This window comes from Aptenodytes forsteri, unplaced genomic scaffold (genome assembly GCF_000699145.1).
Source record: "Aptenodytes forsteri isolate BGI_AS27 unplaced genomic scaffold, ASM69914v1 Scaffold351, whole genome shotgun sequence".
NCBI classification, from domain to species: domain Eukaryota; kingdom Metazoa; phylum Chordata; class Aves; order Sphenisciformes; family Spheniscidae; genus Aptenodytes; species Aptenodytes forsteri.
This window is the reverse complement of record NW_008794604.1, coordinates 551,643-578,142: the sequence shown is the minus strand read 5'-3', so window position 1 is coordinate 578,142 and position 26,500 is coordinate 551,643. Positions and strand designations below refer to the sequence as shown.

The 26,500-nt window shown below is 48.0% G+C and overlaps 1 protein-coding gene across 1 annotated transcript; it reads right to left on the bottom strand.

Annotated features, from left to right (window-relative positions):
* Nucleotides 1–9,601: 9,601 nt before the first annotated feature.
* On the bottom strand, nucleotides 9,602–21,269 carry ETF1 (eukaryotic translation termination factor 1). Its single transcript, XM_009273201.2, has 9 exons — nucleotides 21,099–21,269; nucleotides 20,066–20,205; nucleotides 16,635–16,773; nucleotides 15,504–15,694; nucleotides 14,845–14,974; nucleotides 13,919–14,074; nucleotides 13,263–13,327; nucleotides 11,890–12,037; nucleotides 9,602–10,413 (listed from the first exon to the last, which is right to left on the bottom strand). The coding sequence occupies exons 1-9, from the start codon at nucleotides 21,259–21,261 to the stop codon at nucleotides 10,331–10,333; spliced, it is 1,215 nt and encodes a 404-aa protein (XP_009271476.1). The 5' UTR covers nucleotides 21,262–21,269; the 3' UTR covers nucleotides 9,602–10,330.
* Between the last annotated feature and the right edge of the window lie 5,231 nt (nucleotides 21,270–26,500).

The following is a 26,500-nucleotide window of genomic DNA, read 5'->3' as shown; positions in this document are numbered from 1 at the left end:
GAGGAGGTGACGTTTGGGAAGCTGGTGTCCTGCCAACTCTAAGACAACCTCATGAAGCCAATAATCGATTGGGAGATGACAATAAAGCTACGAACAGACGTGCTTCACAATGCAGCACCCTTGAGGCGCATCCACCTCCCTGAGCAAAACAGTGAGGGACTATGAGTAGCTCAGTTACCCCATGAGTAAGAACCTGAGAACAAAAGCAATTCACACGCACGGTCTTTATTCCCAGCACCAGGGCAGCGAGGGATTAAACCACCCGTTGGTTTTGCAAGTGAAAGGGAAAGCCCCAGCCCTTTTGTTGGTCTTAATTGGAATTTCTTTCCAGGTTATTTTTTACCACGTATTACAACTGTGCGGACTTTGGGAAGGATTAGTGCCCTGGGGTTCTCCCCGGACCCTGCCGTCCCAGCTGGCGCCCAGCAGACCGCGTTTCTGCCCCACGCAATGCAGCCCGGGCTGCAGGACCCTGCTCGGGAGCCCCCCGAGCTACAGCAATGCAGAGCCCTGAAGGCCCCCCCACCCCCTCTTTGGCCAGAAACCAAAGGAAATCCAGCTTTTTGCAGACGGAACCTTAGGAATAGCAGTTCTTCCTGAGTTTCAGGTGTACTTTTATGTATTTACGGCAGCTTTTTGATTTCCCTGGTATCCCTTTGTTTTCCCTTGTACCACGGGGGATGAGACGGTGGGTGATGTGGCACAGGGGCACCTCTCGAACCACAGCGCATCAGTGGCACACGCCGAGGTCTCTGCCCACGGGGCGAGAGGATCTCCACCTCAGCAAGGAAAAGGGCAGGACAATAATTTTCATTTAACTTAAATTATCCTCAGCTACGCTCACAGCAGAGGAGCTTGCCCTGGTACCATCTCCACTCACCTCCCACGTGTATCAGCCTTTCAAACTCAGCCCCTGCCTTCCCCAAGAATAAGCTCCGATATACTTGAGATAAATGAGATGTTACACGAAAACTAACGAGCCATCAGAGCAGCCCCGTGGGATCTGCCCTTCTCACACGGAGCATCCCCCGATGCGCTGGAGTGGCTCTGAGCCACTGCCGGGGGGCAGCTCCCGATAATCCTCTCACCATTGCCACATGTAGCACGTTCCTCCTCGGCGCCCTCCTGACACCCCCGGGACACTCCTCCCGGAGCTGCTCCAGCAAACGAGCGTGACCCAGGCATTAAACCAAACCGGGCTGAAGCACAGCAAGACTCGTCTCAAGATAGAAACGCAACGGTGGGTCTACAGAAGGACAGTCCCCTATCCTCCCCGGCTTGCAGAGCACGTCTTTGCCATCCCTAAATGTGCTCAGGAAAACTACACAGACTTTGGTCACACTCGGGATGCACAGAGGACACAGGGGGAGGTGTTTAAGATTCCCTCAGTCTCGAATGCAACCAAAATCCATCCTGGCATAATAAAATAAGCAGGTTAAGTGGAGTCTAGAAGTCGGTGTGGCGAAGGGCAGAGCCGTGAGGAAGAGAGGGCACATCGGATGTGTGACGGAACAGGGGGAACGACGGCAGAAACCCCAGCACAGAGGTACGTGAGGTGTCCCAGCAGCGCGCAGTCCTGACGGCCCGCTGCCACCCATGACGTGGGTTTAAAGCATCCTCCCTTCCCTCCCCACCCTCCAGAAATATGTTCTTGGCTCCCAAGCGGCGCTTGAGCAAAGGCGGCTGACTTCAGCTTACGGCAACTGCTTGCTACATCTCTGACGCTCGTGTTTCACACGGAAAGTCCCTGTGCTTTATCTTGTACGCAAAGCACGAACGTTGTCCTTTCGGCTGGTTACCTGCCGCGTTCCCCAGGCACTGAGTCAGTGGGAGCTTCCTTAGGCGTTCTTGGCAGGCAGTGTAGAAATGGAGGTTTTTTCTTAATGAAAACTGGCTCCAGGAGCGTGAGTGGTCCCTCTGCCCGTCCCCATCGCCTGCCCCCGTGGGGGGCTCCCATGGACAACTCCAAAATACCTCTGTGTAGCTAAGCACTAAGCAAACCTTGCAAACAGCTATTTAAATAGATATGAAAACCCTTTCTTTAAACAGAGATGATCTCTAAGTAAACTTCTCCCATCTTGCTTGCCGACCCAAGTGGCTTCAATCCATCATTGTCCAACCAAAGCCACAGGGATGCCGACGTCCTGCAGCGCAAAGGGGTGATGAGGGCGGTGGAGAGAGCTGCAGAGCATGGACTCCCAGGGCAGCGGGTCTGTAGGGGCTCCAAATTTAGGGAGCAGCATTTGGAAGCTCACGGTAGGTGCCGATATCCAGAAGCGTGTCTGGCTCGGGGGGGATGGCTGCATGGTGCTGGTGTACATGGGTTTGGGTCTGTCTTGGGCCAAACGGTCCTGGGAAGGCACCAAAACCTCCAACAGCGCCGGGGAGCATCGCTCCCCGCTCCCTGGAGGCAGCATTTAGTTTGTGACTTGTAGGATGACATTTGTTTAGTAAAATGCTTTTTTCTAACATAACCACGGATGTTTCCAGGCGTCTGAACAGCTCTGGTTTCTCTGAGCACCAGCCAGGTCTCAGCCTGGAGGAGCAACCTGGGAGCCGCGGGAGCCATGTGCTGTGCTGAAAGGCAGATACCCACAAAATATCCAGCAAAAAGGACTGCGGCGTCCCCTCCCCGTGCCCGGAGGGAGGCACCACATCAGCAGGAGAAAAGCAAGAGGATGCAGGAGGGAGGCACCTCCACCTCAGCCAGGCACCAGCAGCGAGAGCGCGGCTGGGGGGACCCCGCGATCGTGTGGCGGGGGCCCCCCCGGCCGGTGCCCCCCACCACTGGGGACGTCTGCGACCAGGCAAAGCCGCCCGGTGTTCCTGAACGACAGCATCCAGCTACAGCAGCGCTCAGATGAGCGCGGCCATCCCTCCCCTCTTCTCTTCTGCCACTTATTTCCTCTATATTTTCCATTTTCCTCACTAGGAAAATATTTTTTTCGCACACTTTTAGCTTTCAGGCAAGTTGCCTGCCTCCATCCCCTCCTGTCCTCAAATAATACAAACTTCTCTGCTATTTTGGGTAAGTTTAGACATGACTATGCAGAACCGCCCCGCTGGGGGAAACCCCAAGGTCTGTACTCTGCATGTCCTTCCCGCACATCAGTCTACCAAGTCAGTGTCCTCCCGTGCAATCCCAAAGCCATCCCAAAACCATCCACGGCCTAGAAGCGTGCGAGACGCAGGCTGTGCCCTGCGCAGCCTTGGCCGGATCCTGCGCCCGGCCCCTCGTAGCGAGAAAGGCTTGAGCAGGCGTGCAGCCAGGGGAGAGACTCGCGGCGCAACCTGATCCCCGGGGAAGGACCAAAGGAGCTGGTTTGTTTAGTCTAGAGAAGCGAAGATGGAGAGGAGACGTGACGGAGCTTTTACGTGGCTGCACGCGGGGAGAAGTGCTCAAGCAAGAGGCGCGGGCATGAGGTTACACATGTGGCAAGTGCAATTCCTTTTACCAAATCAGATGGTTAAACACCCTTCGGTGTGTTTAACTGGAGAGCAGTTCAGCATGGCTGTCCGAGGTGTCCCGAGCATTCCCGGGGGGTTTCGAGGAGCAGCATGAGCAGCAACACAGGAGCATTCAGGAGCTTTTCTACTGAATTACAGCAACCTGGGCTGAAAGCAGCTCCCAAGAAATCAGCTAGAGAGAAGCAGAGGGATTTTGTAAGCCTGGGTAAAGCTCCTGTGCCTGCAGCCCGCTTCCCAGGGGCTGCACAGCGCCGTGCCCAGGGACAGGGCAAGCCTCCCGTGGTGCTGCGGGGGCCCAGCTCCTTCCCAGCACGGTGCAGGGCCCCACGCCTGGATGCTCAGAGCGGCCCCCCGACTCCAAACCCAGGCAAATCCCAAAAAAGGGGCAGATAACCCCAGAGGAGCAGCCAGGAGAGGGGTCAGCACCTGTGTGAACAATGCGGCATGATGGCAACCACCGTCAAGATGGAAACCATCAGCCCTGTTCAGGGCTTGAGGCTTCATGGGCTGGGACGTCCTCCCTCGGTCCTGTGCCTTGGGGTGGGTTTGGGAATGGGCACAGAGCGGGGGCACAGGGTGAGCGCTTCAGGGCGGGCTGAGGGGTGCGGGGGTACCTCGGCACCGACAACAGCAGGTACGGTGGAGTGAACCCCAGCGTCCCGAGTGTAACGGGCTCACTGTCAGTGATCAGTGATCCTGCAGCAAGTCATCGCCATCCCTGATTTCTCCCGACACCGTCTCCCCACCGTGCTGCACCCTCTACTGTGACGCTGGGGCTTTTACTACCCAGCAGCATCCTCCAGCTCACCAATTCTGGCAGCTGCCAGCCCCAGGAGCGGGGCAGGGCAGGAGCTGGCAGACAGGCAGCGCACGCTGGCTGTGGCTGCCCTCTGCTGCGGGCTGGCCCGGGGTGCTCAGCTCTGCGGCACCCAGCGGCGTGGGCAGGGTCGGTCCTGCCCACACCCACCACCGGAGCCAGCCGTGGGTCTCCTGGGGACACTTCAGGGTGTCCTGGAGCCGGCCGCGATTTTCTGGCAGCTGCACAGCCCGTGCACGGCCAGGGTCACTGCACGTGTCCTTCCAGGAGCTAATGCCCTCGGTACCGTCTTACCTCCACGGAGCTGTTGGAGCCTGGGTGACGTGCAGAGCAGCTCTCGGGTAACTGGAGGCTACCGGGAGCCACAACCAAGCCTAGCCAAAGGTCTCCCCATTCAAACCAAGTCCTGAAGTCAGACCACAGGGAAAGAAAGCAGCAAAGCAGCCGCCTGGGACTCTCCAGGCACACAGCAGGGAACACCAAGACAAAGAAACTCGGCTGTGAGGATCCTGTTGCCAGAGAGTGAGTTTTTTTGTGCCACTGCAGAAACTTAGTGGCCAAACAGGTGAAGCAGCTTCTCAGAAAACTCCTGCCCTGGAATTAAAAAGAAGAAACTGTGGGTTAGAAGCTGGTTTTGCCCTACAGCTGCGGAGGTGGTTGGGGTTGAAGGGAATAGTCCAACACACGACAGCTTGATATTCAGCCACCCGGACTTACACACAGCATCCTTCAGGAGCTCCTGCTTCCACGTCCCGGCTTTCGAAGAGCTGCCACGTCCAAGGTGGCTGCCACCGCTGCTCTGCAGAGAGCAGACCTGCATGCACGGCACCACCTTGGAGCTACACAGGAGGAGACCCAGGGGAGGCAGAGGGAAATGGGGGGGACTGGCCCCGAAAGGGGCACGGGGAGAAGAGGAAGGAGCCAGGAGCCACCCCAGCATAGCAATGGCCACAAACCACCCGCATAAAGCGGGACAGGCCAGTGGCTATGGCTGTGCAGCGATGTCCTACCACCCTCGCAGCCCCTTCCCCTTCTGAGCAAGGCAGTGACCAGCTGGGCAGAGCTGGGGCTTTTCCCCCCCCCCCCGCACTTCACCTCTTCACCAGCTCAGCCTCCGCAGCGGCTTAAGGTCACCTCCTCATCCCGCTTGTTAGCAAGAAGCCAGGATTCGCCCTTTGATTTATTTAAGCACCGACAAAGATTCAAAAGTGTTGGAAGTGCAATTTTTCACCACCGACTAAAAATAGCCGAGTGAAATTCCAGAGCTGCCTTTCAGCGCCGCCGGCTGCGCTCGGCTTCCCAGGACAATGGCATTTGTAGCCTGCTAGCAACAACAGCGCAGGCCGGGCTCCAGCTCCCAAAATAACATGTTATAAAGGGCAAATTCTGTCTTTAATTACAGCTATACAAAAAGTAGTGTTTAAAAAGAGCATTATCGGAGTATCTGAGCGCGCGGTGCCAACTCAAAACCAAACCGGGGAATGCAGGAAGAGGGGTATGGACTTACTATACATGAAATAAAAGTTCGGCGGGTATTACCGAGGGCGTAAGGCACACGCAGTTGAAGCGTTTAGAAGAGCTGAAGCCCTTTGGCACGAGACGAAAAAATGCATTCGGAGGACAGCAAGCAGAGGCTGATCATCCCGCTCACGCGAGCCTCCTCACAGCCGGCTGCGGCGGAGGGGCGCCGGCCGGCTTCCCCCCCCCCAGCCGGCTGCGGCGGTGCATGCCCAGCAGCACGCCGCTTCCAAGCTCAGGTGTGAAACGGGGCGGGTGGAGCGGCGCAGGGACAGGACCCTCGGGGCGCGCTTTAAACCTCTCCGAGATGCACAGAAGCGGCTCCACGCGACATACGGGCAACGACACTTTATTTATTCTCTTGATTCCAGCTAACCAATATCAGATCCCTTGCGGGGAAATAACTATTTAACAGCCCACAGTACAGCAGGCACGCGGAAAGCCACCCCGCCTAGCTTTCAGATACAAACCTGCATCCTCTGATCACTTGTCTCTGAAAGTGCACAAACTTGGCCCCACCGGACTCCCTTCCAAATTCCACGTTGCAGCAATCCAGCGTGCCGAAGGCGACTGTCAAGTCTCCCGGATGAGCGCTGCAAGGTGATGCTCGTGTTTACACGCCAGGCGGAACCCACCCGACGCTCTGCAATATTTGAGGTGAAAAAAAAGACAACTGTAAATCAGCGCTTTCAAATACGAGACAATCCGAGTGCTAACGCGGACCCCTGCGACCGGGACAAAAGCAAGCCTGCGACAGGAACCGCTTTCTGAAGGGTTAAAGGGACCCGGCAACCTTTTTTTCAGCAGTTATAAGGAAGAAAATAGTTTCACCACATTTCTCTCCAGTGGCCTCATCTTTCTGGAACCGTGAAGTGCCCCTGGGAGGAGTTACAGGTGCGAGCACCTTTGCAGTCAGCCAGCTGGAGGGGACCAGATGCGCACAGAGAGGGGACCCCAGCACACGGCTCCCGTGGCTGCTCTGCGGACCAGACGCGCTTGTGTTTTCTCACTGAAACGTGAAGGGGAAGAGACATGAGAGCCAGCCAAGCAGATTACTACATGAGGAAACAGCGGCTTCCAAGCACGCCTGGCGTGGAGCATTTGTGACGCTGAACCAGACAGCTCTTGGGCATCCCTCCACAGCAGCCAGGCTTCGCCGCGCCGCGTTTTCCCTTGGAATGCAAAACTGAAGCGCAGAAACCAGGTTCGCTGTTGCTGCCAGTAAAGGGTTAACTGAGAAATATTTCTGGTTTTTTTAAAAACAATATACATCCACGTGCCCGGATACACCAACTGGTGAGACTGCATGGGTAGTTTTCTGCAAGCAATAGCTTCTCCCCTGACACGCGCTGACTGGTGGGATTGTTTGTTGGTTGTTTTTTTGTGTGTTTTGTGCTGATCTCAGCTCGATGCTCGTATCTGCACCACAAGCTGAATGGTGATCAGTTTTCTGTACCGAGGTTGCAGACAGCATGAGATGCACGCGGCAAAGTGGTTTAGTGCATCAGTTTTATTTCTGCTCCAGCAGAAACGTCGCATCTCCAAAACTTCCGCTACCCGGAGACCCGAGGACCACGAGCCACGCTCTCCCATCTGCTACAACTGCAGACCAAAGACAGCGTGAGGCAGCGAGCACAAAAACTGGTCTGCCTAAGCTCCCAGGAAGGCCTAGTGCTGTACGAGCAAACAGCTACAGGGCCCAGATCCTGCTCTGCTCTGGTACCGTGGCACGAGAGGGTGGATGCTCAGCTGCAGCCAGAGAACCACTGCTAGGCAAGACCAGCTGGCAGGCGATTTAAAGCATCCGTTAAAATTCCTGATATTCACGATGTCTGGGGAAGGAGGCAGGTCCTCTCTAGGGAAGTCACCGATACACCTAGCTTGGACGCAGGAGAAGCCAGAGGCGGCAGGCCCACGCACCAAGTACGCTTCTGACGGGATTTGTCCCACGCTAAGAGGCAGGGTAGAAAAGGCTTCTTAAAAAAACCACCACACCCAGGTGCTCTGCGACTGGAACACGAAGGGCAGGTTTCTGCATCTGCAGGGCATTTTTCATCTGCCTCGGTTGTTCAGAAGACCACCTTAGGTAACGCTCACAGCACAACTTTCTTTGAACTTGGGTTGTTGGGGTTCCCCCCCCCCCGAAGTTAGATTTCTGCTACAGCTTCAAAGAGCGACTCAGTATGATGAAGACACACGATGTTCAAGCCCAACTATGGAACGGCTGCCTCAAAACTCAAGTACTGACCTGAAGCTGGCACCGAGCTGAGAGTAAAGCAGGTGTTTCCTGGACTAAAGGAAATAAATCAGGAGTCCGTACTATATTCTTAAATATGGTTTAATACTCTTCTCCATTTCTGTACATCACAACACCAAGATATCACTGCTTGGGATCTCTCTGCAGAGGCTATATAGTATGCGAAGGCTAGGATTTTTCACCCCCGTTTAACGTGTTTGTATGTGTAAGTGTAATACATATCAGTATATATTGATATACACATCAATATATAATGCAATATATATCACTGAAGAGAACACATTGATTAAAGAAATACAAAAAATTTGGCATCATTTCCGAACTTAAATAGTAAAAATAAAAACTACAAAAAGGAGCTGCATACCCTAATGTATCATGTGAAACAACAAGCAGTATATTCAAAAATGTAAATTTACATCCAATTTTTCTGGTCTTGTCATGTCACATTAGACCCATTTACAATGGCAAAATCCAGAACATACCGCTGTGAAGACCGCAAATGTGCTCAAACCTGGGTTTGCGCAGATCTATGGCGGACCCAGTCACACCTTCCGTGAGAGATTCCAGCTTTGGTGTGAAAACGACAGCAAAGCCATCTGCCAGGTTATAAACCAGGGTTACAAATTGTTTTGCTCACAATGACAGTAATTTTGGACCTCAAAGAACAGCGTGGCAGAAATTTTAAGACAAGCTCCCCCTCCATTCAAGTGAAACAGGATTATCGGAAAAATAGGCAGGTATGCAACGTGGAACAGAAGCCGCTTTTGACCGATGCACCAGGAGTGACAGAGCCAGCGAAGAACAGAACGACCAGGCACCGCGATGTCAGAGCGCCCGTCGGAGAACCCAGAAACCCCCCAAAAGAAGCAAGACTTGTGCATTATCTCGTGCCAACGTTCACTTCACCCTCTGCCTGCAAGACCGTCCGAAAAACCCTTAGCCATTTCTAGTAGGTTGAGATGCATTCTACATAGCAGGCACGACAAAAAGCTTTCTTGAGTCTTGATGCAACCAGAAGTTTTAATTTAACCCATCGAGGGCGCATTAGAGTTCAGCATCGGATTTACAGGACGCTTGTGAGCCAACGCAACAGACTGCCTTAGTGCCGGGAGATGGATGTCCCCAGTGGGTTGTGCTAACGTTCAACGTATTAGTATCAAATGCTCCAAACGCACCAGTACTAAGGTTTCAGTCAAGGACTCCACTCACTAATTGTTCCTGTAAAATACCTGCTTCCATTAAGGAACTGCGAGTTCAAATTCACATAATCAAGGAAACCTTACGCAGTCCTAAAGCAAAAAGAAAAACTTACTGAGGAACAAAACATAGCAAAGTGTACCTTACTTCACTTAAATCGTATGTTTATTTTTGTCAAGACTGGGGAAAAAAAAAAAAAAAAAAAAAAAAAAAAAAAAAAAAAAAAAAAAAAAAAAAAAAAAAAAAAAAAAAAAAAAAAAAAAAAAAAAAAAAAAAAAAAAAAAAAAAAAAAAAAAAAAAAAAAAAAAAAAAAAAAAAAAAAAAAAAAAAAAAAAAAAAAAAAAAAAAAAAAAGAAATATCCTGAAGGCTGCACCGCTCAAATCCAAATTAAGCCCAAGACTTCAGCAGCATTTTCATTGCAATCAATGAAGTGCATTTCCTAGTTTGTAAGAGCAGTGCTTCTGCAAATAGATTCAAGCACGTTTGGCCGGTAAGCCTCCCCAAACCATCTGAATTTGCAAGCCACACATTATAAGCTAGCACTCTAGGTAAGTGCCTTCTCATTCATTTGAAGAGAATGAATGGCTCCAATTTCATTACGTTTCTTCTTCTGCAGTCTAAGCTGAGAATGCCATGTAAATGGGTCACGTTGCTGCAAAATGCAGCAATTTATTTCTCCAATCAAAGTAGAAAGAAACAAACCAGTAGGATCTTACTTCTATTAATTTTTGAAGGAAGAGGTTTACAGCAGTTAATGTATCATGAAGGTTAAAAAAATCATTTTCATAAAATACAAGAGCAACCAATTTCACCACTGAGTAAAAGTAAAAACTGGGATTCTTTTTAAATTAGTCCAAAGTGGCATATAGGAACTTAGTAGTTTGCTGCTGTACTGACACTATGACAAATCAAAGTGTAGGGTTTTGCTTTTTTAAATCCAATGCTTGTGGATCAAGTTCTGGAAATGTTCCAATTCTAAGGCAGGGATCTGTTGTGTTTTCCACCGTGAGTTTGCTCCTTGGGTTGGATGCTGGAGGGGCGAGGCACGTTTTGCCGGACCCAGGTCGACTACCTAGTAGTCATCAAGGTCAAAAAATTCATCGTCTCCTCCTTGGTATTCCATTCCCTGGAAGTCCACTCGGTACCGCAAGATACCTGGTAAAAACAACACGCTTTAGCTTCTTCAAAATTCAAAGAGCATTTTAAGCAGTTTACTGAGCCCTGTCTGCACGTCAAGAGTTTCTCGACTAAGTTTTCAGAGGCTGACTTAGCACTTGTACCGCAAGGCAGGCTCAAACTGATGACTGACAGCAGACACGCGGCTAGAGTGAAAATGCCACATCCATGTTACAGCCTGATGTGATTTCTTGCCAACGGAAAGAAAAACATACCTGCCCAGCATAGACCAGCTTTCTTCTGGAAAAGCCGAGCCTATTCTAGGAGGTCTGTATCTCCAAAAAAGAAATATCCCAGTAACAGACCATTTGTCCTAGGGTAACTGCTCAGACAGAGGCCCATCAGTTAAATTCAGAAGGCAGCTGGCACTGAAGTAACACTGCAGTAAAAGCAGTATTTAGGGGCTGTCTTCCCAGACTCTTCCCACCCCAAATGCCAACCTGGGTTTCTGGGGAGCCTTTGTCCCCGGAAACATTTACTTAGGCGAAGGGTATTCAAGGAGTATTTCCTTTCAAGTCTACAGGGACCGGAGCACGGCAGCAAAAGAGTATCCCACCATGCAAAGAGGTTGGATCTGGCAGGACGGGAAGGATTCCTGGAATTATAAATCCTGAAAACTTAGAAACCTGTTGCTCCTTATGTAGCCAAACAGTTCAAGCTTGTTTCCTTCTAATTGGTGTTCTTTGACCCCTAGAAATTCCTCTTTACACTCATCTCTACTTCACATCCATCAACCTAAACACAGGCAGTGGCAACAGTTGGCTTATCGGCAAATAAGCAACAGCTTTGTCCTGGAATCACTAGTTGGGGGAGAACAAGGTGCATGGCAGGTGTTTTTGCTCTACCCTGCTAACGATTTTTGTCAGACTGAAGCACGTGAGCTATCTGCACCTCTGCCAGACCTAGCTGAGACTGGTCAGTGAGTTCAAGAGGAGGCCTGAAGGATCTCAGAAGCCTCATTTCTCCATGAAGTTGGGCTAAAAATACTTTTATTTTGGAAAGAAGCAGAAGACCGGGGAGCAAAGTACAGGAAAGTTCTGAGAGATGAGTAACAGATATCCAGCTGCTTCAGAAACTAGGCTGCTGTTTGTCATACACCACTTCTACACAGCAGGGCATGGCCTGCCACAAAACAACAACTGTGCGGAGACAGATTGAAGCAGTTCACGGCCCTTCTGAAATTCAGCAGCTGGAAAGAAGGACAGCCCACCCTCTGAGCACTCCGAAGGACAAAGGGATCTGCGGAACACAGTCTGAAAGTGACAGCCCATGCAGCACCATCTTGCTGAATATGGAATGAATTCACCTGGAGACCCCTGATGAACACGATAGTTTCTTAAACTGGTATAGTGACTAACAGAAGATTAATCTGTTTAGTTTTCCACTTGTGTCGGCACCAGATTATCAAATCAACCATTAAAAAAAAAACCCACACATTTTTCTCTTGCAGTTTACCTCCAATTCCTCCAAATCCTTTCACAAATTGGGATCCTTCCTGTGATTTGTCTGTAACAATTTCCAATGTTGCTCCAAATTTTTTGTAGTTGTTTGCAAACCACTCCAGAAGGGGCATACTTTCTATCAGTTCATGTTCCTGGCCAGTCTATGTAGACATTTGAGGGGAAGAAAAAAAAAAATTTATGGTCACTGCATGTTAGGTATTGAGAAAATTCATACCAAAAGTTGTCTTTGGCTTCAACATCACCACTGCCTTTTCAGTCCTAAGACAGAGACACCAGCCTTCATGCTCCGCAGGCTGGAGCGGCCCGACACACTTGCCAGGGTGCAGGTGGGAGGCCTTCCTGAGACATCTGTATCAGACAAGTGCTGGCACGAGCGGAAGGCTCCTGGTGCTAAGAAATTAAGTATTGACAGGCCTTGTTTTGGGCCTCCATACTACAGAAGTTAGTGTAGAAGCGGGAGGGAAAATGCCTTGTTTATTCTCCTGCTCAACTGTCACCTCATCCTACGCTCTGTTTTCACTGTTTCTTTAGATTTGCTTTATACCCGTAAACAGTCCATCGCCACTCATCTAACCAGGCACTGTTTACTCTAGGAAATACTGATCTAGGCAAACACAGAGGCAAAAAGCGGTTTCATAAGTAGAAGGTCAAGTGATTATTGGCATAGAAACACTACATCATTGCAGATAACGCTGTAAACCTTCCGTGCACAGGAGGAGTTAGCAATTACCCCACCAGGAGGAAAAGCAGCTGGAAACGGCTACTCTGGCAGTCCTAATATGAGACAGAGATGACCACCCTTTTTGCAAGGGACAGACTTTTTTGCCCAGCTTACTCTGCAAATACAGCCCCGTCAGGGTTTTTTTTTTTTGACCTGTACAGGCAAGAAACTCACAGGCAGTGAATGACAGATCCACATTTCAAATGTATCTAGAAGCAAACACTCCCTTGCACTTAAATCCACGTCATAGTTTCTAGCCTCACAGTTGGTTTGTACTGACCAAATCAGTGCACAATGTGCAGGGAGTAATGGTTTGGGACCTTAGCCTGCATGTTGCATGGTGGCTACCCAACTCTTCTAGCAGATGGTTTGATGGTGGTCAAAGACCCCGTACTGCCTGTCACTTCAACTCATCTACACAACCTTGGAATTGGCAGCAGGAAGGACTGGAGAAAAGCAAGTCTAGAATCCGGGGGCTACACTGAAGGTGACCAGGAAGAGCCACAGGCTACCGCCTTGAAGTCTCATCTGAGTGCCAGAAATGTCATCGTGCTCACATGCTTGTGACAAACTGGTCTCAGATATTCAGAATGCCGCACCGGTACAGTGACAATAAATCTACAAAAGCCCCAAAGCTGAAATACCTCTTTATCTGTGAAGTGGGATTTATCCTTCTCTTGCTCTGGTGTCAAATACAGGATCTTCTCCTCTGAGAAGGGAGAGGGAAAAAAAAAAAAAATATTAGGTTGGATAAGATCACCAGATGCGGGTTAAAGACAGCAAGAGACTGACAACAGCCAGCAACTACAACACAGAGGGTTTGGTCATTGACACTGCCTTTCTTTCTAGCTGACGCTCTATGGGAAACCAAACAGGGCGCGCCAGTAGAGAATAACTGTAGTGCCAAAACCAGAAAAGGCAGAGGTCCTGCTGTAGGCATACGGTTTGCCTACAGTAAGAATTGTGTTTCTGGCCATAAGGGTCAAGTCAGTCTCCCCTCTGTAATGCACTGGTATCACATTTATACTTACACAACCGAAAGGCAGGTTTCAGGCTAGCTCCGTGACAAGCTGCCGCCCCAGCACTGCAATTCTTTCTCCACAGTGGAAGCCTGCTAGTTTCAGACTTTTCTCCCAGAGCAGCTGGGAAGCTGCAAGTTAGTGACCTGCCTACACAACATCCCCTTGATCAAGTCCTTAAAGATCTACTTAGGGAGTTCCTCCCGCGTAATCTATCCAAGTAAGACTGCTTAGGTGTTAAACCCTCATGGGCCTTTCAGTCTCACAGAAGCGCTACCTACCCTCCGTGCCTTGGCAGTGCAGAACGTATCTCATTATATCCAGATTTTCATAGACTATCAGTATCTCTACTGCTCCCATTTCCAAAGCTTTTAGTGTATCTTCAACGCCAAAACAGTACTTCCCCGTGTCCTGACTGATTTCGTCGAAGTATCGTCCTGCAGCCAGGATACAAAGAAAGAGATTGTCGTGAACACCGATCATGCCACATGGATTTTTAACAAGCCCGATTTGAATGCAAGAAGAAACTGGAAAAGGAGACTGCAATGCTGCTGAAGGAAGCAAGGGATACGATAACATGTCAAAGCATGCAATTTAGAACATTCATCGGCAGAAAGTCAGCTCCATCAAACACTGCCCCGTCAGGAATCTCACTCCATTGAAAGGCTTACCTTCACCATGAAACAATCAGTTGGACTAACCCACCAGCAGCCACTATTTAACTTCACTCTTTTCAGCGTAAGGTAGCTGCTGTTACTATTGCCCTCTCGTGCTTTCAAATTAGCAACGTGTCTGCTGACAGTCAAACAAGGGATCATTTCTACTGCCATCTTAAAACAAAATAAATCTTAACTCTCATCTTGATGAAGATGCAAACAATCTGAGGAGATATTTTTTCCCCTCCCACCCAAATGTCACCAGAAGGCCTGAAACTAAGGCGATCTCTGATGAAAAGATAAGTAGAGAAGATCGTTGGAAGTTTGGTGGGGAAAAAACCCCACTCCTTAAAGTCTCGCTAAGTCCTGCAGCATTTGAGAAGGTGTCCAGGTAACAGAAAGAATCACTACAAGTCATGCTCTGCTCAACTCAGAAAGCATTGCAGGGCTGAGGCAGCACACAAAGGCATTACCAGGACGTCTTAAGCAAGATCAGCACATTTGATCAAGCGTATCTGGCTCAGGAGAAGGCTGAGCACGTAGTCACATACCTATTAGTTTCTTCTCTTGAATGAATTTCACATTGGAGAGGACCTCAGTTGACAACTCAATTGCTTGATTGAATCCATTTTCTCCTCCATATGAAATGTCAACTAGTTTGAGCACTTTGGATTGCAACCGCTAAACAAGAAAAAGAGGAGACATGAAAAAGAGTCATTACACAGCACTGCCATAAGACTACTTCATAATGCCACAAGAATAAGTACCTGGCAAGAGTCACAGCATTAATCTATTTTGCTTCACTTGCAAGCAGAGGTTCTGAGTCAGAGGGACCTCTGAATGCTTAATATTGAAGCACAATTTTCAGGCAACAGGGCCACAGGGATTAGGTTTAGCGGAGTTTAATTCCAATAAAGCTTCTACTTCAGATTTGGGAACACGAAGAACATGAACACCGATTCCAAACCGGGGAGGACAGATTTCTTTCTAGCACTGTTACTAAGAAAAGGAGATCTTACCTCCTTGCAGGAGGTATTAGGAAAGTGAGACCTCTCTAGGATACATCAGATTTTTAGTTTCGATCAAATCACTTAAGACACCAAAGTTACATTCCTCCTGAGATGCATCTTATACCAGAGCTACTACTAATATCACCGTGTTACTACTGACAGCTTAAACAGTTGGGCTTTGCTCAGAAGAGGCCACTCACCTGATCAAACATGTCAGATTGACTTAATTCAGTTTTGAAGTCAGCTGATCCAGCTAAAACGAGACCAGCCACGTTCACCTTGTCGCCAGAAATGAACAGTTGCACAGCCGTCTCTGCTACCTTCCTTACATAGTTGTGTCGTTTTTCCATTCTCAAACGAGCAAAACGCAAGGCAGACTGACCTCCTCTACCTTTACGAGAGAACAGATGTGAGGTAGCAATTTGGAAGTCATTTCATTTCAGGAAGGTTATTAGTACATGGTCCCTACTGGGCCCTGAATAACTGAAGCCAAGGGCAGGCGCAGGCTTCAGAATTAGTGTGCCACAAGCAGAGCCAGGGGCACTCATTGAAACAGCAAGTGAATAAAGAGCATTCATTCACAGCAAGAGAATTTTCTCCATGTATCCCACAGAGAAAAATATGTTGAGTTTTTTTTTTTCTTTTTATATGGACTTGCAACTCTAGAAATTTTGAACATCTGTGCACATTTTCTATGTCCTGTACCTTCATTAAAAGCGATTTCCTTTGTTACACTGCCTCACATACCTTTCTTGCTGATGCAGTGCATCCCAGCAGTCTCTGCTACAGAAACTTACTGGGGGAGACGTTTATTTCATTTTGTCCCATCCTAATCTACAGAGAAGGACGGTAAACCAGGAGTAGCTAACAGACAATTTGCTGAATTCATCAGCGGCTCACTACAATACAGCATCGTATAGCGGAACTAGGATTTTGCTTGCTCCATTAGGCTTCTGTGCTTCTTGCAAGGAACAGCTTCTTGCTTTTCACTGTCGTTGGCATGCAACACCATCAGATGCAAACTTTAAAGGCACTACCAAGTGGTATTACTACTTGTGCGAGTAATATTTAGCTAAGACTGTCCCAAAACCAAGTAAAAGGTCAAACGCAGCAAGAAATAAAAAGCGCCACTTTAAGAAGATCAACTGCATATTACAGTGATTCATTAATTTTGACAGAAGGCTCAGACTAGAGGCTTTGCTGTCAGATTTCAGGGGAGCAAGGAATTGAGTAGAGCTAGACACCTACAACAGCCAAGTTCCCTGCTTCTACCCTCACATCCCACCCCGCGATATTCTGCTGCAAACAGTCTAGAGAGACTAGTGCATTACCATGCTTCTTTGGAAGATCCACAGTGAATTTGTGCAGGACTTCTCTTGTGTTTCCTTGAAGGGTTCCAAAGAGTGCACCGCTACCATCTATTACAATAAAGCCAAACTTGCTGTCGTCGGAAAGCAGCGCTGTAAGAGCCTGGAACAGAAAACGACGTTGTCAGCAGTAAGCACCAGTTTATTAAGGACCCTGGTTCAGAAGGACTACCAGAAACAATACACCTCAATAAATTTTAGTTCCGTAGGTGGTCATTGCTATTTTTTACAAATAAACTAGAGGAAGAGCAGCAGATTCAGGAGTTGGGACTATCCCAGGTTACTATCTCACACAATGCTGCCAAGAGCAGAAAGAAAACTAATGTTTAAGCTTGATAACTATTTTCACAGCATTACCAGTTCATCACATGACATCACAGGCAGGGGTAATAGCAAAACCCTAAAGACTGGCTCTGGAAAGCGTTACATGAAACGGATCACACCTCTGTGAGGCTGTAGCACCTCTCCGGTTGGCAAAACTGGAAGAGTAATTTTCCTAGCATTTCAGCCAGGAAAGCAGAACTTGCTTAGTTCACTGATCGGGCTATTTGTCGGTTCAGTTTTATACTACAAAGCACCGAGACAGACTCTCAACTTGCCAGCTACCACAAATACTGGTTTGCTGCACCTGCTGACTTCAAAAAGTCCCAAAGGTAAAATGATGAAATCTACAGTGGCTATGACAAATTCCGTCTTACGAAGCAGAATTAAGTAACAGCAGCAGTAATTTTCCTGTGCATAACTGGCTGTAGAGAAGACAGCCATAATATTTGCTGGAAAATGAAGTTATCCTTCAATTTTCTTCCCTTTAAAGAAGGCAGCAAAATTCATCCTGTAAGGTCATTTAAGTTGACTAGCAACGAAAGCACTGCTTAGTATCAAGGCTTTTGAGTTACTTTTGTCCAATTTCCTGCCCAGCCCTGGTTCTGGTGGTGGGGGACATCCACAGCTACCTGAACTCCACACTCCTTTGAGAGAATCTGCCAGCTACTGTTCCCTCAAGGGCAGCCCGAGCAGGTAGGCACATTCAGCACACACACGCGCTTCTGTTCGCTTATACATGCCCAATAAACGTAAGAGCAAGAATCCTTTCTGGCTGGCAAAAACACATCAGCGGGATGGAGAACTTGTCGAATTCCAGATTGCTTTAAGTCACCAGTTTAATACTGAAAGAGCGATGGTTTTGGTTTACTGCACAGGACCTTTAGCTGCCTGCATGCCTGCCAGCTTGATTATCGGGCTGAATGGAAAGAATAAAAACCATCAGCCACCTTTATCCAAAATCCACACAACCAAGTCTACAGCTTTCAAGCTTAAAAGAAACAGACACTAAGGTTTAATGGAATCTACTGGCCAAAATAAATATTCTGTATTAATTCCTCAGCGGTGGGATGAATGAGAGGAGGAAGTGGCATATTACACTGCAATCTATTTAACTGCGACAGAGCCAAGCAAATCGTGTGACTGGAATGAATGCTCCAGCCAAGGTATCAAAATAAGTCATTGTAAATCCTACCCTTCAGACACACATCAGGGTTCATATCCCTCTTGGGAAGTTACTTCGGTTTCACACAGGCAATAAAATATCTAGAGGAAATCTTATCAGATACTCTTGCCAGGCAGCAGATGACTACAGCTCTGATGTTCTTGATTCCCTCTTATTTTAATAAAGTATCCAATGATCAGCGATTCCCCCAGTTTCCCCTCCATTAGTTCTATGTCAGCAATTCCACTGTTTGACCTATCAAGCACAAAAAAGGGACTATTGCTTTTATTCTGTTCCTTCAGCCTGGGCTGAGTTTCCTCTTTGCAGCTTCAGCCTAAAGGCGAGATCACATCTTTTTTGTGCTCCTTGACATGTCCACTCTTTCATAGGAAATCTGTTGATGTACTGAGCCAGATGCCCTATCTGTTGAGTTCTAGTTGCATGTTGAGGGGAACCACTGGGTTAAAAGCGCGGCTCTACAACCAAATGAGATAGACAGATCAGGACTTCAGTGCTAACATCGTCTTGTTGCTCAAGATAACATACAGTAGCCTTTTACAGCTAGATTTGATTCTGCTGTGCAGACAATACCAAGTAAAATAATCACATACTCAAAAGACACAGGAGAGCAAACAGCCCGTGGAGAAAGGTGCCGTTAGTAATCACATCAGCAGTAGTAGCAATTACCACAAATTCCTCTCAAGTTATTGCCACTCTCTTGCTGAGCAACGCTACACACCAGCAAGTGTATTTACAGCTGCCTCCTGGGAACAGCCCACTGGGCAGCAGCCAAGACCAAATTAATCCCTTTCCTCACAGGGCAGAAGGCAACCCACCACTGTCCACCCACTGCCAACAACTGCAGGGACCAACATCTCCCTCGGCTTTGCACCTCTGGCTCTCTCCCGAATTCTCTTCTTTACCTCTTGCTTTCAGTTGCCTATGGACGTGTGGGCTCAGCAGAACTCAAGAGCTGTACCCATGCACAGTTTTGTTATTCCTGGTAGGTCAAAGATGTATTGGGATTTCATCCTTGGTGGGGAGACAGAGTAATAGGGATGTACCTCACCCGTGCAACAAGCATACCTTGCCTTCCTGTACTCCTCCTACCCTTTGAAACCCAATCATGGATCAGATCTCCAAAAACCCAAGCAAGCAGAACTACACCACTGAAGGGCCTGTCGAGCCCACGTCATACAGGTTTGATGACAGGCAATTAAGTCTCAGTCCACACATTTATCGTGGTGAACGCCATGGACGTGAAAGGCAGTCAGCCATCTACTACACATATTGAGACCTCTGCAACTGCCAACAGAGCCAAAACAGACTTAGACACAATAAACTGACTTCATGCAGTCAAGACTAGTGTAATCCACGTTACTTTAAATATGCCTCAAACCATTCATGTAACTAAGAGAAGTAGATGTTGGATAAAAATAATCCCACTTTACCCCAGATAGATTAGGCACATGCCAGTTCTCCATCAAGGGTCTCAGTTAACACATCTGATATCAAGACTGGCAACACTAATATTATCTTGGCATTACTTTAAGGCCTGGCTTGGAATAAGATCTATGGGCCTCTAAGGTTAAGGAAAAAAACCTGCCTCCAGTTACAGAGAAAAGCTTATGTCTGTGTGTTACACAAACTCAGCAGTTACTAGCTGGGCCATAAAGTCAGCTGTAGTAGGAGCTGGACAATATCTCAACTGCTTTCAGCAAATATCACACATTTCTGAATATTAGCCAGTCACAAGTCATCCAGTGCCTTCACCAGCAGGATGTCTTAATTAAAGCCTGCTGTTCTACAGACTGTGGACTCAAGCACACCAAGGATTGTTCCAGTGAGTCTAACAAAGCAGTCTGACTTTGACTACTGCAAGACCAGCAGGCAATAGGAGACTTCTTACCTCTGTGTGGAATTTGTTGTCACACAAATACAACGACGTATTGATTGGTTTGAAAGGTTCAAAGTCAATGTTGACTTTCTTCTCTTTTCCTTCTTCTGTCACAATTGTTCCACAGTAAACAACCAGACCATTTGGAGGTACTATAAAGGACACAATGCAATTTTAGATCACTAAGAAATACTGCAAGCTGTACCCATCAAAAACTAACTACTAGGCCTTGAGACTTAAGGCAGAGTTGAAATTGAAGTTCCCAAGTTTTTTACTTTCCATTTCCCCCACCTCATTCCCTCCCAGATCTCTACAATGGAAAACAAACTCATTTAGCACACCTATACTGAACAGCTTAGAGCAGGAAGCTGAAGGTAACGCTGATGGAAAGACTTGCAACAAAGCTGCAAGAACATGTACCTGTGTCAAACCCATGAGCTTGCAAGCTCATAGAATCCAGAAAAAGGCTGAACATCCCCGTGAAGCTTTCCTAGTTCTTATACAGCGATTTATAGACTGACCATCTCAATGAAGGCCACTTGCCAGTGCAAAGACAGTAGCGATGAATTCTTTTTCCAGTACTCATTTTAGGTGGCCTGGGTCTATTTCCTCCCAAAATGACGGTAGCTGCATAGTGGCATGCATAAGGCATACATAAGTTTCTGCTTGATGGAAAACCACCAGTTTAATGCAAATGAATTCTTGTGGAACAGCTCTTAATGCTGGCCAAGTTTAGAAGAGCCAGCACTGCTAAGGACAGAATCATGAGCCTGCTTACCAAAGACAAGGGCCATCAGAATCATGAGCCTGCTTACCAAAGACAAGCAGGCTCTTATTCTACTAGACTACTAGAATAAGACTACTTATTCTAGTCCCCAAGGTCTACCCTTGAAGTAGTCACCCATGGGCAACACACCTGGAAGATCCGTGCCAAACAGCAGCACAGGCCAACAGATTTGATTAGCAGAAAACTGCATAATGCAGGAACATAAGGCTGCTTCCAAGCAAGGGAAGTTTGCCAGCATCCATACAAGCTAGAAGTTACCTTTGTTATAGAGTTTCAGTCTTTGCTGTACAGATGTAATGGCTCCCAGTACTGAAAGGCGATTCACTCGAGACTTAATGTTGGAGGCAGTGCCAAACTCATCCGCTAACATTTTTGCCACTCGTGAAATCTGGTCTTTGGGGGGAATGATCAACGATATCATGCTGGTACCATTGCTGAGAAAGGAAAAAAGAGGGGTTGTGAGCAGCCACCAGCCAAAGCAACAAGTGTATTCATACCATATTCCATGCACACAGCTGTCTCTCCTCCCTCCCCCCACCAAGGATACTTCACTTCACTGTTATCGGTGTAACTCCCCTTCTGCTGGGCAATAATGGGAAAGAAAAGAAGAGAAAACAGGCTCTTCAGAGGATTTGACTCCATAACCAAGTGTTCAGGTTAGCCAGTACCAAGCAAGTCCTCCAAAAGCTGCTTGTTTAACCTGGGACACTACTCTGGGACACTACTCTGGAAAACAGAACGTATGTGCAGGCTAAGGGCTGCAAGCTAAAGGCATGTAAGCAGTCCCCAGCAGAGATTATTTAAAACAATGCAGCCACATACTTAAGGACATTTTTAAGCCCATTCCATTTGTTCTCAGACAGCTGGAGCACTAGCCAGCCCAAGTGCGGTTTTAACACTTTGTTTTCCTCAGATTAAGAGAGAAAACTGAACTGGAAGGATACTTTTGTAGCAGTTAGTCTTTTCTACTTTCCCACTAGCACTTTGCTTTATAGAGAAGCTCACCAACTCTGGCAGCTGCTTTAAATAAAGCATGCTTAAGTACATGACTGCTAGCTCAGAAGCGCCAACCCCAGGCACGGAGTCAGGAGATAAGACCCCACAAATCACAGAACTGGCTTAAATTAAATGAAAAAAACTAAGTTTGATATTCATTTTTTCCTACGGCTTTGGGGTGGATCCTGCAGAGGTCTTAATCCCCAAAGCATGGGGATGGTTCAAATCCATCCAAAGCCAAAACGAAAATCAGGGAAGTTCCTGTCCGCCTTCCAGCGGGTACCTCCCATTTGCCATTGAAGTATCCCAGATGTCTGAAGTGCTGCTTCTGCATTGTCTCAAATTTAACCCAGACCTCATACTTCACATTAGAGTAATGCCATAAAAATCAAATGCCTCATCATGTCCTCCAGCCCTCTCAAGGGCAAACCAACTAAGCTCTGTGAAAAACCCTCTACTCAGGATTCTGAGTCAGAGCACCAAGAAGTGCTTTTCAGCCATTAAAAAAAAAAAAAAATGGGTTTTGCTCTTTTACATTTCTTACAGTAGGACAAGACTAACGCAGTACCTGCCTGCTGCTGTTTCAGATTGTCATGCATTAGCATCCTGCCTCAAGTGTTTGGGCTACAGAGACAGCAGGGAAGTGCTTTAAAAAGCATCACTTCATTAGCCTCTTTACAAAAGTTGTACAGCCCTCTTCCAAAGATCTTCAATTCGGGCCAAGTTGAAACGGATGCTGGTAGGTCAAATAAGTCCCTGACCTTAAAGACAACTAATTGGTTTTAATATCCAAGATCCCCATACACACTAATCAAGAAAGTCGCAAAGAGACACTTGCACACATTATTCCCAGAAGGAGCTTTGAGCCATGCTGACAGCTATCAGACTTCCAGGTCACACCAGCCAAGAATACTCCATATACCACTCAATTAAAGCAGTTAGCTACCCCGGTGAATGGCACAAGCCTTAGGGGAGATATAATGGCCCATCATTCCCAGCAGGCTCCTTTGAGCAAGAGGCTGATCAGAATGAAAGCAACTCTTCCCGACTTTTCTGAAAGTAGCACTCTTGAGGCAAGCTCACGCAGTTCATTTCTCCCTCTGAAAGAAGAGATTCTTAGACTTCCCAGAGATTAGAAAGCTCTGCACATCACGCCTAACTTCCTGCACCAGCTAAGGGCATCCCGACGTGGCAGATGGGAGGTGGGACCATTATACCCCCTGGGCACTCCATGGCTCTCCTGCTAGGAAGAGATTTCCTGCAATTTTTCCTGTATTGAGGACAGAGGGGAAAGAGCAGACAGCGAGCTAGGGGAGCAGGTGGGAATAGCAAGCAGGAAGACCGGGTGTGCCCTCCCAAGACCCATTCTTCAGCCAAAAAGCACCTGTAAAGCTACCTTCAGTTTTCAAATGCAAGCCACCCCTCAAATCCCAGCCCCGGCCTCGTGTTAAGTGCTACTGCCCCAGGAAAAACTAGCATTAGCAGAGCTGCTGGCCAGAGCGCAGCTCTGCGTACTGGGAGCCGGCTGGATTGTACCAAACTCACACCTTGAAGGGGCCAGCGTAACTGGTGATTATTGATATTACACACAGTGTCTTATCTATAAGGCAGAGTCACGTGTGTCAGTCAAATCACCGTTCCTTAGGAACACCCTGCCCAAAGCATCCTACCCGAGCTAATACAGCGGACCTCACAAGCCCTCATGATTTATTACCACAAACAAATAAATGAAAAGGGTCTCTTAGATGATGCATTCTCCCTCATTTAAGTCCCAAACTAGCTTAACACAGCACAGTACTGTGCTTGGTCCAACCCTTCAGCAAATTCCAGCCTGGATTTATATCCAAAAGCACCTTCCGTTACCAACATCGAGTGCATTTCTTGGGTTTGACGTGCTTTCGCCACTATTTACTCAGCCAAAGCTATTTCAGGCAGTAACCGACTCTTGCAGAATCCAGCAAAATAGCAGGCGCGCAGCTTGCCACGGGAGCAGCGGCAGCCGGAGCACCTCACGGATCCCCAGGCTGCTGGAGCCTGGAGCACAAGGAGTCAGCCGGCTTGTCACCCCATGTCCCCGGGCACCCAGCACCCCAAGGGGGGCAGCCCCTGCCAGCATGCTGCTGCTGCCGCCTGCTGGGTACAGCTAATCCACCCAACCAAGCAGTTCATTAGGCAGCCAGCTAATTAAAAGTAACAGCACCCCCCATTACTTACAGCACCCTCTCCCTTAAACAAGCACACAGTCAGGATCTGATCACTAAATTAGATCATGTCCCAGAGAGGTTGAGACCAGCAAGACACCAGCTGCAGCAGATCTGCACACAAGCGACCGGGATGGCTGCAGAACTCCCTCACACACCACTAAGTCCTTGTTATCTTACCACAGAACAGGGGTTTTCCCCTCTCAAAGCAAGCTTGTACCTGTACATGACCTTACTGCAAGATGGCAAGGTCAAAAAAAAAAAAAAAAAAAAAAAAACAACTGTGGTTGCATCTGCTAAATTCACCACAATGACAAAATGTAGCAAAGAGTTTTTAAGAAAGCTGCTGTTCAAAAACACTTAGAAAAAAATAGGTTATTCTGCATAGTAATACAATTTCCAGGTTTCCTATCGGTCTTTGCAGCCGCTGCGCCTGAACAAGATGACAGGTATTTCTGCAAAATCCCATGCCTCCTCCGCAGCTGCTAGATGAGCTGCGCACCAGGTTCTAGAGCTACATTTACTCTGGGAACGAGGTAGGGGAAATCATGCTGACTACGACTTCCCGAAAGGGGCCTTTCCAAACAGCAGGCCTCTAAAACCAACAGGCTCTGCTGTGCATGAAGCACACGGGACATTTGCTGCCTGGCAGGCCACTGCACACCACGAATCCCCTAGCGAGCACACTGCCAGACAGAACTTCATTACAGAATTGTTACAGTGAACAATTAAGTAATCAATCTAGATTAAGGGCAGTGCTCACACTGGCAGCTCAGGATCGAACGTGCAATGAGCTGGTTCTTCCCTGTATCATCCCCAGCGCTCCTGCAGGAAGGATGGACCCGAAGCACTTCAGATTATATTCTGCTCAGCAGGATCCCGATTTCAAATGCGACATTGCTAAGAGGTGTCCGTGTCCCCCCCCGGTTTTAGTGCACCCAAGGCAAATTATACTAGATCAGCTGGAAGCTAATGCTTTCAGACTGAACTGAGCCAGGAAGTTTTAAGCAGCTAGAGACAGTTGCTGTCCCTATTCTGGGCTAAGGAGTGCCTGCACAGCAGCCAAACAGCTGCCATTGTAATGCAAGCATGTGCATCAAGACCAGAAATGCTCCACGATGTTTGGTTTGTAAGAAACCGGCATCCCGGACCACAGGACAGCACATGTGCCGCTGCACAAGGGACTGGAGAGGAGAAAACAATTAAAAGCATTAAGGGCACCTGTCCACACACTACAAAGAAACAAGGCGGGAATTAAGTGCCAACCTCTGGAAAGGTAGAAACACTTCACTGTCTGGGTACTATGGTTACTACTCACACTGTGCCACTAATTGGCAATTAGCTCAGATTTAGCATGGCCTGGAAGGTACCAGCATTAGGTACCTCTAGGATAGAAGATGATGATCAGGGCTCCAACTTTGCTCCTAAACCACTGCAGGTGGGCTCTGACCTTGCTCCTACAACCTGCCAGAGAACTGTTTGGGGGGAAGGGGGAAGCAAAAACAAGCACGTTTCGCTCTCTCGAGACAGCACGTTCTTTAGAAAAATTGAGGTTTGTGGATAGGACAGCCTGCTCTATTATTAAAACTGCAATGTTACTACAGTTTGAATTTCAGACAACTGTACCATAAAACAAACAGTTTTCCCAGCCACAGAGAGGCCTAAGAGCAAATGTTAACAAGTTATCACAGCGAGTGGCAGTGTGTGCGGTGCTGAATCATCACTAACCTAGCCCCAAAAAGCTGAAGGGAAAAGTTTTGCCAATGTTCCTGCAAGCAGGCACTACGGCATCCGAGCAGCTCGTTTTCCCTGCACTGCCTAAGAGGTATCATCCGACAGCATCTCACCGTGCCTTACGACAGCTGTGGTATTGCAGACCAAGAAGAGAACTGTTGGGTTCTTTCCAGAAGCAAGAGCAGGGATTTCACAGAAGACACTTACACCAGCTGGATTGCTGTGCCGAGTCCCAAGCCACGTTTGGCACCAGGAGCAGTGCCCACTGTGTACGCATTTTATGGTTCAGCATGAGGAAGCCACCACAACAGAAGGCAAGTGCACAAAGCGAGCAGTGTATCACATTTGAAATGAGCTGCCAAGTATACCCCATGGATGGTTTTCATTACAGCTGGCAGCTGAGCCTCCTGTTCTGGGTGGCCATCTTCATCTACAGGGATTCGGTTTCTACTCTTTTGCCCATCAGAAGGAACAGCTGAGCAGATCCTTAGACTTTCAGCTGAAACTAGAAACTGGTCTAGTGGTTTTCTGAAAGACTCCTACCATCTTACACAGCATTATGTTAGTAAAATGGCTACCTGCATGGCCGCATACCACACAAAAACCAAACCAGCAAGCACCGACTGTAGCTACCCTCGACTTGGCAGACAAGAGCAATCCCAACCAGAAGTCTGAGGAGGAACAGTCACTCAACCTGTCTCCTGGAATCTGGGATATACACTGGCAAGG